The sequence below is a fragment of the Perna viridis genome, chromosome 1, assembly GCF_037379345.1.
Source record: "Perna viridis isolate PV_CMFRI_1.1 ecotype Kerala chromosome 1, ASM3737934v1, whole genome shotgun sequence".
Taxonomy (NCBI): domain Eukaryota; kingdom Metazoa; phylum Mollusca; class Bivalvia; order Mytilida; family Mytilidae; genus Perna; species Perna viridis.
Window position 1 is genome coordinate 57,770,176 of NC_142445.1, and position 15,184 is coordinate 57,785,359.

At 30.7% G+C, this 15,184-nt stretch overlaps 2 protein-coding genes across 8 annotated transcripts in view; both read left to right on the forward strand.

Annotated features, from left to right (window-relative positions):
- The first annotated feature begins 1,692 nt into the window (after nucleotides 1–1,692).
- Nucleotides 1,693–7,555, forward strand: LOC148629541 (protein mago nashi homolog 2). Its single transcript, XM_088553377.1, has 5 exons — nucleotides 1,693–1,815; nucleotides 4,440–4,498; nucleotides 5,086–5,196; nucleotides 5,852–5,934; nucleotides 7,237–7,555. Exons 1-5 carry the CDS (start codon nucleotides 1,722–1,724, stop codon nucleotides 7,334–7,336), a joined length of 447 nt encoding a protein of 148 aa, XP_088409503.1. The 5' UTR covers nucleotides 1,693–1,721; the 3' UTR covers nucleotides 7,337–7,555.
- Nucleotides 7,556–9,333: 1,778 nt separating this feature from the next.
- Nucleotides 9,334–15,184, forward strand: part of LOC148629542 (uncharacterized) — a 58,750-nt gene continuing 52,899 nt past the window's right edge. For 6 of the 7 annotated variants that reach the window (XM_088553278.1, XM_088553288.1, XM_088553318.1 and 3 more), the window contains exon 1: nucleotides 9,334–9,468. The gene's annotated coding sequence lies outside the window, so the exon portion shown is untranslated. Of the gene's footprint in view, nucleotides 9,469–13,948; nucleotides 13,994–15,184 lie in introns of all 7 variants that reach the window. The other variant, XM_088553284.1, reaches the window with a different exon arrangement.

Sequence of the window (15,184 nt, forward strand, 5' to 3'; positions counted from 1 at the left end):
TTATTTAGTTAAAAATAATTTACTCTATTATTTACAATCAGGGTTTCGTTCAAAATATTCCACTGATACTTGTCTAATTCAGCATATTAAAACAAAACAACAAGGTCTCTATACATGCATCATGATGTTAGATCTCCGGAAGGCGTTCGACACAGTCTACCATAGCATACTTTGTAAAAAACTTATACTTATGGGCATTGATTCTATAAAATGGTCTGAATCTTATTTAACCGACAGAAAGCAAATTTTCTTGATGTAAAATGTGGTGTTCCATAAGGTAGTACATTGGGGACCTCTTTTATTTTTATGTTATGTTAATGACATGAAAACAAGTATTCTGATCGTGAGTTACTTTTATATGCTGATGATATCACGATTTTTTTCACATCAAGATCCAAATATTATTTCATTAAGACTTGGTAGTGAACTTAGTTCGTGCAGTGAGTGTTTGGTTGGCAATAAATTATCTCTCCGTCTTGGAAAAACTAAATGTATAATGTTTGGATCAAAAAGAAAATTAAAAAAGATGAAAGAATTCAAAATTGATGTAATGGTCATACAATTTTATGCCAAAAAAAGTGATAAATATTTAGGTCTATGTATTGACCAATTCACATATGAGGGGATAATTGTGAATAACATAGTTAGTAAAGATAATGCAAGACTCAGTTTTTTATACAGATACAAGAAAATGTTTATCCGAAAAATCGAGAAAAGTTTTTGTATGACCTTAATACAGTGTCGTTTCGACTACTCTTGTTCATCATGGTTTTCTGGTTTAAACAAAACATTGAAAAATGAACTTCAAGTAGCACAAAATAAGAAATTCGTTTTATAAAAAAAACTTAGACTTTCGATCAAGCATAAAATATCCAGTGCTTCAAGAGATTGGTTTTTTAAATGTTGAAAACGGGGTACGGCATTGTTCACAAAATTATGTTCAATAAATGACCATCGTATATGAAAAATAGCTTTGTTAAACTTAGAGATAGTCACTCTTATAACACAAGACCCAGTCAGCACAACTTTTTTTGTACCACCTGTTTAGGGAATGGCAGAAAATACATTTTACTACAATTCTATTAAAGATTGGAATTATTTGCCAAATGAACCGAAATTATTGCAAATCATGATGCTTTTAAAAAGGGGTAAAAGATTATCTGTTTGAAAAATTGAAGTTTTGAACATCAATGTGATTTATAAACTGATTTTTACTATATGAATTATTTTTGTTTAGGCAATTCGCCTACCCTTGTTGAATTTATAATATGGTATACATCTAATTGAGCTTAATAAGTTCATATTACCAGTTCATTTTATGTTTTATTGTGTTATGTCTTGTCATTTGTCCTATGTAATTTAATTGTATATACATGTCATATATAATTTGATCAAGGATTTATATATAACTCATTGGTTCGATATTATGTCTAAATAAATATCTATCTATCTAGTATAACATCGTCCTCTTAATGTTTGCCCTAGAATTATTTTGTGAAATGTGAAGGGAATAAATTTAAAAATGAATTTCACCAAACCGGTTGTATATTAGAATTTAGACGGTAGGCTTTTTCAGTTTGTCTGGTCCTCAGTTTTACCAGAGACACATAATTAAATTTAATCACAGGTCTATGGTTATACGCAATGGACTTCAAATTCTATAGTCGGAAATCAATACTTTTCAGTTCCGACGTGCGACTTAGTGGATTACTCTTTTAAAAATGGCGGCCTCCACAGATTTCTACCTGAGATATTATGTTGGTCATAAAGGCAAATTTGGGCATGAATTCCTTGAATTCGAGTTTCGTCCTGATGGTAATATGAAAAAGGAAACGAAGACACACAAAAATATCGATATAGAAGTACATGAAATTGTCTGAAACATTTACCTTACCCCTCACTAACTCCCAACAGTTCAAAGACAAAGAAGTTTCTTTAAAAATTGTCACTTGCTGCATAATGCTGGACTTTACCCATAGTGGTGTCACAGTCAGACCTCTTGATCTAATGCATGGTACCCAACCAGTCAGTATTTCTATTAAGATCATTTACCACTTTAATAGCCAAATCTGTAATGACTTCAAGAGATTTAACAGTCCTTCATAACCTCTAACAGTAACAGATAAAATTCCACATCAGATCAATCAAAATGTACCAGACTGTCTGACTTGTCAGACGAAAATCAGTTTGGTCAGACAAGATATCTGACAGAATGTCCAGCAGATTTGAGACCATTATTCTTGGCACAAGTAGGACAGGTCTGACAGTAAAATTTCTTGTCAGACTAAGTTGTTTTTTGATGTCTGACAGAATGTCCTGTTGGTCCAATTGATTTTTCGATGGGTCTGCACAGAGGCATATGGACAGTGCAGTCATCACCTTGTGTGTCACTTTATAAAATTTACCCTTTTACAAGGGTAATCAACATGAAAATCAATGTTAAATTATCATTTCCTTTGAACTTTACAAGACATGAAGTATGAACTGTTTTCCATTATTGTATAAGATACAATGTTGATGTTGAAAGGTATGGAATTATAGTCAGCATTTGAAACATTAAATACATGTAATTGTATAAGTATTTTTAACCCAAGCAGTTAATTGGAATAAAATGAAAGAATTTTGCTGCTAAAGCTATCAAATGTGTTTTTGTAAATAACTTTGAGTCAATAATTCAGACCAAATGCATACATTCCAAAGACCTGGCGTATTGTGTAGAAAGTGTACAATACACAAGTAATACTTTAAGTTTTGAGAAACCTTATGCATAAGATTAAAGATTGATTATTAGTACTTTACAAATAACCTCAATGGGTTGCAAACTTTAATATTAGATTTAAAAAAATAAAATGATAATATTTGATAAACATTTATTGCAGTGTTCTATGCTTAAACTTAACAAACAGCACAGTGCTTACTGCAATTCCACAACTCATGAGGCATTGTTTTAAAAAAAAAACCACAGTAGCAGAGTACTCTATGAGCATTCCTACTCCAATTTATTCAGCACTAAAATCATTGTGCTGCAAAGCATAGTGCTCTATTGGCTTTGTGCAAGTAATTATATACCTTTATAAGTTTTTAAATTTATCTCTCGAAGTTATCCCATTTTTTTTACAGAGAAACATGAAAAAGGGCTACCAATACTTACAATGTATATGATGCATGTGAAATCTTACTTTAAACTACATTAATAAGCTGGGAATGTACCAGACCTAATGCATACATGTGGTCTAAATACAATTTTCTTTAGTTATTAGATGTCACTATCAATGACAAAACATTTGAATACAAGTATTATTTGCCATTTATGGTGCATTGTCCCACAAGTACTAACTATGATAACTTTTATGGGGTACATGTATGTGAAAAGAAAGACAACTCTATTTGTGTAATAATGTTACAGTTTTATATTGATTCCCTTTGACTTCCATAGTAAACCTTATGTTTTCAGATATTTTTTTGATATACAAAGGGATTACATATAATTTGAGAACAAAGAAAATCCACAACTTTCATATGTTTTGTACTTTGCTAAGTTTTACTAATAACACTGGCTCAGTAATCTGCAGTACAAGGTCTCAGTATCGTATTAATTTTCCCATAGACTTCTATAGTGAAGTGCATATTTTTAGGATTTAAAAAAAAATATGTAAGTTGATTCAATAAAACTTTCACATATGTAGCATTTCTAAGGACATGTGAAAAAATAATTTCCCGCAAAGAAAATAGGGTGAGTCCACGAAGATCGGACAGAAAAGTAGTCTCGAACTATTAATAGTCATTTTCCCTACTTTCACTTTTGTTTTGCACTCATCAAATCAACCTTTTCAGTGGAACATTTTTATGATATTATGTTAGATTTTCTTTTAAAAAAGTTCTTCATCTTACAGTGTGATGTTTGCTCTATTTTATAAGTCATTGTTCATATCTTTTGACAAAACATTAGTTTGTAGAGAGGCAAAAAGAAAATGCACTATATTTTTATAGCATCCATGTTTTGACGTACACCTGCTCAGGGATACGCATATCGATACTGGTACCACAAGACTGGTAACATATGTGGTTTCAGATAATCATTTTTTTTACCCTGCCACACAAAGTAGGGAAGTTTAATGTGATACTCTCCGAAAAATTGCATGTTTGTCCTCCTATGGTTTCCAGATCAATAACTGATCAATAATGTTTTTTTTTACTCTTTGCACAGTTGTTTAGTACCATTAAATACAGGTTAAGTTCATTTTTCAGCAAAATCCAAAATGATGTTTTATAGTTACATCTATATAATTTTGAACAACTTGCCATTCCCTTTACACCATTAAATTGCGGGATATTACTTACTTTTCCATTATTTGTGTCCTATTTTTGTATTTTACATTCTGTTTGGTAATGAAAATATAAACTGTTATCAATAATAGTTACAACTTATCTGTTTACAGGAAAACTGAGATATGCTAATAATTCCAACTACAAGAATGACACTATGATCAGGAAGGAGGTAAGTTGATGACTTAACATGTAGTTCACTTGATATATTTACAGGTATCTGCTTCTGTATTTAACTTCTGAATTATAATGTACGGATATGTGGCAGTGCCTCTAGCTTGAACTTTTGAATCATAATATAGGGATCTGCTATTATCTTGGACTTCTGACATCTAGAAATAGATAGAAGAACTATATGACAAATGCTATGACTTTGATTTTCTTCTTGTTAGCTATACATCCTATGTAGCTACATTCCAAATGCTCCAGCTTATGGATTTTTTATCTTGCACTAAATATGTTTTGCTAGAAATTGCAGCCGCAACTTTAATTTTATGGATAAAATTCAATGGCTGTACAAAAGTTACTTGAGCCAATTTTTTTTTGGCAATTATAGGTTAATGTTGTCCCTCAAGGAATTCAAAGTTTTATGATTTGTATCAAATGAGTTCTTGGATTATGATGATGTAATTGGGGTAGGAATTTTTGAAACAGACTATTAATTGGACTTTAAAACTCAAAATTATAATTTTCTGATCATTTCACATATTTTCTAACATGGCACTTTGTAGAATTGCTATCTTGGAACATATTTTTAAGGCTTTTGTACACAAATCAATAATGGAAGAATTGAAAAGAATTATTGAAGATGCAGAGGTCATGCAAGAAGATGATGCCTTATGGCCACCACCTGACAGAGTTGGTAGACAGGTAAGTTAAATGAGATAACACAGTTTACCACCTGATAGAGTTGGTACACAGGTAAGTTAACTGAGATAACACAGTGTAGCAACTGACGGAGTTGGTAGACAGGTAAGTTAACAGAGGTTACATGGTGTATCACCAGACTGAGTTGGTACACAGGCAAGTTAACAGACGGAGATAACACAGTGTGTCACCTGACAGAGTAAAATTTAAGTGAGAGATTTTTTTTCATATGACTTAAGTTTGTAGTCTTATACATTTTTGTGTAACACAAGCTTAGTTGTACATAATACCCTTGTTCTACATGTATGTAGAGGAATTTGTAATTGTTAAATATTCTATATTTATATATGTTCATGCAAAGTAAAGTACAGTTATATATTATATATATATATATATATATATATATGTTCATGCAAAGTGAAGTACAGTTATACATCAACATCTATTAATAATAAAGAAAATTAATTACATGTAGATGAGACAAAAATGTTGTTCAATGGTAAATCAGAATCCAATGTAGAAGAATTTGAGAATTCATGAAGTTACGACTGTAATAAAACACGATCTTTTTTTGTGATGACATACCTGTATGTTAAAGGAAGCATTATATTAAAAAGACGTTAGATACCTTATCACAATTTTTTTTACTCTCTTTTAGGAATTAGAAATTGTCATTGGTGATGAACATATCTCTTTTACTACCTCCAAAATAGGATCACTGGTAGATGTCAACCAAAGCAAGTAAGTTAAAAAAAAAGTAAAGTGTAATATAAGATTTTTATCATAATTTTTTTAGAAAATAAGGTATTCTGCATGTGTGTAATAAGTAGTACCTCAGACATTTGAAACAACCAAACTAGCTGATATTTATTTATAGCCAACAAAATTCAATAACAAACCAAAAATGATTGAAGTCTCATAATTAACATATGGATTATCTTATGATTTAAAACAGTATTTAATGCTATAACAATCTGAGGACACTTATATTAACTTGAGAGCTTGCTTGGTGGTTTAGATGCTAATGCATGAGATATACATGGATTTAAGGGGTGCTAATGCATGAGATATGCAGTAACCAATCCTATAATGTTCTATTACTCATATGTTACAGCTAAATATCTTTAGTGTCAATCATTTTGGGTATTATTGTTGTTTTTGAAGGGCTGTTAAAGATGCATGAAGTTTAGCCTATAACACATTTGTAGAAAACCCACACTTTTTTTACACACGAATAATTGAAATAGGTCTTGAGATATGTCATATCCTTAACCTGTATAAATCCTTGTTGGGATTATTGCAGTATGCATTTTAAAAAAAACAAACTTATATAACATTCTATAAATTGCAAGCTATTTTTTTTGGGGGGGGGAGGCATTGACCACATGCAGGCTGTAATGATTTCTTTAACAGCACTAACTATAATTTATTGGAGCATATTGAATTAAATGAAATTTTGTTGTAGTACAATAAAAGTAGTGTGTTACTAATGAGTAAATAATAATAGGATAATTAATTGGAAAGAGTGAATAACCAACATAGTATCACGAGTGCCGAAGAACGCCTAGATTTAACGAGTGTGCAGAACTTGTTTCACGCACCAGTTAGATCCTCAAGCATTTTTGGCACGAGTGATAATATTTTGGTTATCTTGTTTATTAAATAGATTTTCTTCACAATTTATTGATATTTTCAGTATGAATTTGAAATTCTTTGATTGGCGGATTGATATCAAAGTTGTCACGTTTAGGCGGGAGAAAGCATGAGAGTGAAATTACTGAATTTATTCCACAGTGTGAATTATCAAAATTTATTACACTGGGAACATTTGAGAAAACACTGCTAATAAATTCATTTTCTGGTGGGTGCAAAACAAATTCATTGGAAATTTTGAAAAATGCTGGTAGTTTGAGGATAATAAGCATCATAAAAATTCATTGAAATACAATTGTTGCTGTAAGATTTTTTTGTTTTTGGAAATCACTTTTCTTAGTGCTCTTTTTTATTTGTAATTAATTTTGTTATTTGTTTATCTTTTTTCAGAGACCCAGAAGGACTAAGGACATTTTATTATTTAGTTCAGGATCTAAAATGTTTGGTGTTCTCCCTCATAGGACTTCATTTCAAAATCAAACCAATCTAATCTTAGACTGATACAAGTATACCAGGAGAGATAACTTATTTTTGTAAATTGAAGTCTTAAAAAATGAAAATAATTTTAAGACAGATACATTGGAAAATTAAATCCAAGGTCAGATATTATGTGGGAAAAAGTGCATGTTCATCATTTCATAAATGCGTTATCATCAGTTGTTTTCTTTATAAGTATGTCTTTGAAGTAATAAAGTATAGACTTATTTAAGTACATTTTTATTATGAATAGCTTTTATTTACAACGCTTTGTGAAATTGACAAAAAACTACCTGGTGTTATCCAAGTTAGAATTATTGAACTCTGCTGTAGTACTCAGAACAAAATACTTTTATGCTTTACTTTGTCTCCAGACCTTAAAAAGAAGTGGAGGATTAAAGAGTTCAGCTTTTCACTGGTTCTTCTATCCATCTTTAGGTCTTTAATCTGTCTTGGTTGATTAAAATAAAACTTGAACAGATTGAAATTAGTAACAAAGAGTCTCAAAGAATTTTTGTTCAAATCAGAGGCCCCCTTCTCTTGTCTGAAATTAATTGGTTAGAGTCGTCAGCATGGCTTGAATAACACATATACACAAGACATAATGGTTGAAGCATTTGCAGTAAAATATTGAAGAAGAAGTGGTCAATTTCTATTTCTGTGGGCAGTAATTATCACAGAAGTATTTGGATCAAGTTGCTGAGTCCAACATACTTATATGTGGTACTAGAAATTCAAAGTAAAAACTACAAATACATAGCATATGTATAAATGTAGCTGAGCATTAACTAAAACAATCCAGGTGTAAGCATATCAGGGTATATATTGGACACATAAATATAGAACCAAGTAGATATAACAGGTTAAGAAAATATTAATAAAAAACAGATTTAGTCATTTAAATGTAGATTTGAATTCTCAGGAATCTTCAATTTTGCATTGAGCAAAGAATACATGACAATTAAGTATAATATGGAAAGCTCATTAGCTGTTTTTGAAAATTTTTTAATTTCTTGAAATGTTCACACCCCCATTAAAGGACCTGCATATTTTGATTTCTTAAAAAAATAATTATGAAAGAACCTAGGTAAGAAGATTTCTTGTGACTGTGCATGTACTGTTCATAGGAAGGGACAGGCATCAAATATAATACTGTTTATTTTCTGTCTCAAATCAATAATATATATTACAGCTAAAGGTATATACTATTCTGGTTGACATTCTTTAAATCAGTTGATGAATGAATGCTTTAGTCACTGATTAAATCACTATGTTCTCCATATGTATTATGTTTACTATCTTCACTGTTTTATGTTGTATTATTTCAAGCATATTCTTGTTGGTTATCTTCAGAACACTAAGTTCCAGGTTGCTTCACTTTAGCATAGAACCAGCATTGTATTATTTATGCTGTAATCATTTGTTGTAACGATGAATGTGAAAATAAACATGGTATTCTATGGAGTGTGGACACACAAACACAAGTCTTGTATCCTTGTCTAGTGCCTAGGACTGTGTTTGTTGTTGTTCTGCATACAGCACTTTCAAATTTGATTAAATATACTACAGTAATCACAGGGGCTTATGTACTGGGATTATTCAAGATCACCAAACACACCCTCACTCCATTTTATGGTGTATCTGACTATCTTAAATACTCACTATACACAAGGGCTGTGCAGTAATTTGACTCATACTTTTGTATGGAAGTGTACCCAGTACTATATGAGCATATATCATGTATACTTTTTTCTCATTCATGTTTAATTTGTAAATGTCTTAAGAATATAACTGTGTAAATGTTTTATGATCTGTAAACTTGTCTTTTCTATTCTATACATTTTTATTGATTTTCTTAACCAACATCAAATTACTGTGAATTTATTAGCCCAAAAATACCACTTTAGACCCTCCAAAAATCTTCACTTTTTTCGACTCATTATTTTCTCGAATTTATTATGAAAATTTTAATTGCATTATTCCCCTTAGACCAAAAGCACGTGTATTTGTTATTGCCGGATGTGTAAACGTTTCCGCGGTGATAGTAAAACGAAAGCTGCGCGCGCATGGGAACTGGCATTTTGATGAACACGGGCGATATCTTGGGTGTTTATTTGAAACTTTGTGCATGTTTAACTTCGTCTGGTAAGTTACTTGAATAGTTGAAAATAACAATTTACTCAAAAGTAAACATGTTCGTAGATCGTCATGTTGTGACATTGTCTTACTGTCTCAGTTCTGTTCGACAGTTGCATACGCTTCACATATATGAATAGCAGACTAATTTTCACTTTCACGTTTTGGTTAACTGAAATTATGGTCTGTAAGAAATTTAAATGACTTTAAACATGTAGAATGACCAATAGACAGGCCTATATTGTAAAAGAATGTGTCGGGAATGTAAGAATGAGGGGGTAACGAGAGACTATTAGTTTGGTTTTCTCTGAAAAGTGAAATTTTATTTATATAGTTGGAGGCAGACCTGTATATTTATGAAATTTTCAGACTTCCAAAAGTCTAAAAAATTATACAAGTACCCTTTTATCCTAAAACTTCATTGCAAAATTCGTAAAGTATATTTTATTTATATCATATTAATTGTGATAGTCTGCTAATCAAGATCTGTTTGCCTGGTTGATTTGCTTTATAATTATACACAACAATGAAAAAGGTCCTTGTTAATATTACATATATACCTGGTATGTTATTCCTATAGGGTTGACCTGTATTGAAAGTTCCAGAAACTGAAAACCACAAATAGCCTGGAAAGGGTGACGAAATTTAGTCAAAATGACAGTACTTATCCGTAGTACTTTAAAAATGTGTGTCATAAAATGGTACAAACTAGTTCCCTTGTCTGATTATTCTAATCTGCTTTGCAGGTATTTTGATTTATCAAGTCATTGTAGGTCCATAAAAATTGTTATTTTCTGTGAGATTTATGAAAATGCCTTAATTTTTGAATTTTTCTAACAGTATTTCTCAGGAATTTAAAGTGTGCATGCGAGTTACAAAAAGATATTTTACCCCTAGGTTGATTATAATATTATCTCTTGAACAAAGTGAAGAATTATTATATCAATGCAGATAGTTGAAGTAATCAGTGTATTTCTATTGATTAAAAACTTCATGTAATTTTCCAAACAATCTGTTTCCCTCACTTTGAAGGTGCTCTACACTGAGTCAAAGTACCCTTGGTATATCAAAATATGAAAAAAAACCTGATGTATTCCAATAAAATATTCTTATTTGAAATACTTCAGAATGAAATAGAATTTGGGTGACTTTCTGAAAATATTTCTAATATTTGGCCAGAAATAGGCCTCCCTCAATTATAAATGGAAAAAAACTTTGATAGGCAATGATAAAAAAATTCAGTGATTCTCATCCAACTTTTCTGAAAAATTTGGGCAGATGAACAGTCTTTCCCATGGTTCAGTTTTTTTTCAGGACATTCGGTCCTGTGATGACATACTATTTTCAGGACCAAACCAAGTTTTACTGTCCATTTTGACCTGAATCAAGAATGACTAATATCAGACTTTTGGTCTTATGTTCTGGATTTTTTTACTGGTGATATCCAACAGTCCAATGAACCTTCGGAAAGACTGGGGGAAAAATTTTATTTTTTAGCTTACCTGGGCGAAAGGCCATGTGAGCTATTGCCATCACTATGTGTCCGTCATCTGTCTCGTCAGTAATTTTTTTCGAACATCTTCTCCTCAGAAACAACTCAATAGATTGTAACCAAACTTTGCATGAATGTTGCTTAGGGTATTTTTAAAAATCCTTGTGTTGGGATTTTTGATCTGGCAAAAAACATGACAGCTGTTACTAAAAATAGACCATAGTGGTCAAATTGTGGAATTATGCAAATAACTCCAGAACAGTTGGGTTAAGCTAAAATCTGGTTGGGGTAAAATTGTTCAGCATGATGGGATGGACCAATGTAAAAATTTTCAGAAAGATCCCTTGACGAATGAATGAGTAATTGGTCCTGAAATGGATTTTTCCCCAAATTTTATATTTCCAATATAGAAAATCTTCTCTGAAACTACTGGATGGATTAAACAAAACTTTGCATGAATGTTATGTAGAATATGTTTAGCAATCTATGCATGTGGATTTTTGATCTTGAGAAAAACATGGCCACTGTTTCAAAAAATAGAACATAGGGGTCAAATTTCAGAATTATATAAATTTCTCAAAAACAGTTGGGTTTAGGTAAAAATCTGGCAGGTATTAAAATTGTTCAGCACAATGGGATTACCTACTTGTACATGGTTGTTGAAATTTTCAGAAAGATCCATTGACAAATGAATGAGTTGTGGGTTCTGAAATGGATTTTATTTTTAAAAATCATCTCTTAGACAATTTGCAGGATTGATTGTAACCAAACATTGCATGAATGTTTGTTAGGATATCCTTAACAATTTTTTATCTGTCGAAAACATAGCCACCACTAATAAAAATTGACGACTTGTTGAAATAACTTGAAAACCAAAGGGTTTAGCCTAATTTTCTTGGGAGGAAAATTGATCAGCATAGTGAGACCACCTATTTTGGAGTTATTGCTGTTAAAGAGAAAAAATGACAATTAGAGATTTATTTTATAATATAAAAACTGGATGGATACTAAGATGTTCTGTATTGATAAAATGATTCTTGTGACAATAGTACGATTAGGTTATGAGTCCGGTGTTAGAAAGCTATAAAGACTATTTTTGACCAGGTGAGTAATTGAGAATCTCTAGAGCCTCTAGCTCATTTTTTATTTTCATGCAGCATGCTGAAAAACTGGAGTTGTTGTTATCACCATCTAAGTGTGTTTGATGATTTTACCAGCACAATCATATTGAAACAGCTTCGTCAAAATATATGCGTCTCTACTGCTACGTTTGTACCAGATTTCATCAAATTGGAACCATTTTAAAAAAAAAATTAGTGATGAAAAGCAATGATTTACAAATTAGAAGTTACTACAAAATAAGGATTATTATAAATCTGGTCCAGCCAAGACAGAATATTTACGGAAGTTTGAGTCTGGAATTATTTTTCAAAACACATTTTGAAAATACAAAAATCTGGGCAGGCCTAAAAAATCAGGTTTCACAGAGATGAGAATCTAAAAATATTTTTATTATGGCCTTACTAGGATACTTTTTGTTAGATCACGTCATCTGATAATATTCTTCTTTCCAATAAACCAATTTATTAAGTATTTCATTTTTTTTATCATTGGTTTTGGCACATACATTTTTGTAACATATGAAATTTTAGGGTTGATACCAGAATATGGTTACTACTGAAATGCTGTAGTGATGTGTAAAAAAACGTCAATGCTTTATGGATTAGAATAGAAGAACATTATTTGCTCATTGTATTCAAATACTTAAATATTTTGTAGAACAAGGCATGTGTTTTATAGCTAGTATAAGTAACATTTTTTAATGTGACTCTGCTTTTATGTGTTAATAAAATGAAGAAGGGATTATCTGTAGTAGAGTAAGTTTATATTTTCATGTTGTGAAGAATTCTCACAGAAGTAATTCAAATGACATCATAAAGTTTTTAATGTGTTATAAATCTGTAGAAATTCACTTGGTATAATACATTTAGTTTTGATGTGTTCAATAGCAATATATATATGATCTTTTCACGATTATTTTGGTATTGTTTATGAACAATGACATTCAGTCATGTGCGAATGTTCGGAAAGAAAAGAACATTCACCATGATTTCTATACTAAGTATACATACCTAACACATATTGAATGCAATATTAAACATTTTAAAGATCATGATTTGTTTATTTTGTCCCGTTGCTATGATTATTATTCTGGATGTATAGGTTTGAATCAAAAGTAACTTTTCAGACTTGAGAAATTTAATTTGCAGAGATAAAAGTCAAAAGAATATTTTATAGGAATGACCTCAGTAATGTGTTTTTACTATCATTTAATAATATAACCCACGCTGAAATACTAAGTATGAAATTTATGGTAAGCTTAAAAGTAACCTTTGAATTTGTGCATGGATTTGAACATGCAATAGGAAACCCAAGTATGAAAATTTTGTACTTTTATAATTTAGTGAGATGAATATTAGAAAGGCATAAGTACTTTTATTCAAATTGTATATTATCAAGAACTTTTTTTTACATGTGTAGAGTAAATGAATACTGCCATGTAGAAATTCAACCCATTTGCTATAAAGAACATGAATTTGGCTTATGTATAACAGTGAAAATTGTACCACTACTAGATTAGAAAACTTAATTGTTTGCACAAACCCAACAGTCAATTACAAAAATATTGACAGAGCTTCTTTTCTAATGATATATATATTTTTTTTACTGTGTAAGAGTATCAATAATTAAAACACATGCAAACATTTGACTTTAAATAATTGTTTATTGTCTATAATCATATATTTTTCTGTATATTATTTTCATCATGTATGTGGATATGACATGCCTGTAGAAATAGTTGATACAAAAGTGAAGCAGCTAATAGTCCCCTTTATATGCTCCCGAAGGGAGCGTTTATGGTTGTATTATCAACTTGGTTCTGTATACTTATGGCAAGAAAAAGCACCAATATCCTGTTTGTACCTGCATTTTCAGGAGCTGAAAAACAGCATAATGGCAGCTTCATTTGTGCATACTTGTGTAAGTGTGATTGAGCGCCAAACCAGTCTCGGAAAATATTTGCTAGTTTCGATAATTAAATACAAATTGAATCATAGTTTTTCCAAGATAGGGTTGGCCTTATAGTCTGCAGTATGGCTCCTGGATGTTTACGAAAATTACGTCATCAATAATATCCATAATTCTCGGGTCATAAAAATTGTGAAACGAATACAAGCCAAAACGAAATGAAAATAATCGATAAAAGAAAAGAGTTGAAACGAAACAATTCGATACAATGAATCAAATCGTAATAAAAACATAATTAAACTATACTAAATGAAACAGTGCAGTGAAACTGAATACAATAAAAGAAATCTTTTAAGACGTTTCGCAAATTTTAAGAACCATAATGTTAACCAGTGCCTGACAATTCGACCCAAAGACATTTCCGTCCACGAAAACCAATAATTCTTTATGAATGCCGGACATTTAAGCCAATAGACATATCAGACCATGACAATTAGTATAATGCTTTAGGGCAAATATATATCATTACAAAATTTACCATACTTGAAGGTATAATATATCAAATAAGAGCTGACAAAAAAAACTATTTATAAGGCCACACTTAAAATTATGTTTTTATTAATGTTTCTTCGGGAGTGTTAAAAGGTTTCACCTTCATCATATTATAATTATTAATTATGTAAATTTGGATGAATATTACCAATTAGGAGATCCTTTTTTTTAGTTTATTATATTTCTTACAAGCATATGATAACAATAACTGATATGTTGAATAATTTGTTCCAGATAAGGATTTGTTAAATCTGAATCATTGTATCATTTCGGTGCTTGTTTCTTGTTTTCAGCTTTCATACAAGTCTTTCAAGTACCTTGTTTTAACAAATATAAAGTAAAAAAGCATATTCAAAAGTAAAGCTATGGCTATTTAATTCGAGATCAATACAATCAAATAATTGGGCCATTGAGATTAATTTGAAAAGCTGACCTCAGATGACTCGAAATTGATAAGTTAAGACCGTAGGTAACCTGGTCAAATTTAATTTTGAAGCTATACCCTTTGTACTTAGGAAAATAAACTAATGTAGATTTTGGTAAATTTAATAAGTTCAATGATTCCCTCAAATTATAGTGTTTATGTAGTCTTACAGGTAGAATTATTTTGGGAAGCTAGTAATATTTTACTGATATCTGTTGAATTGCTTT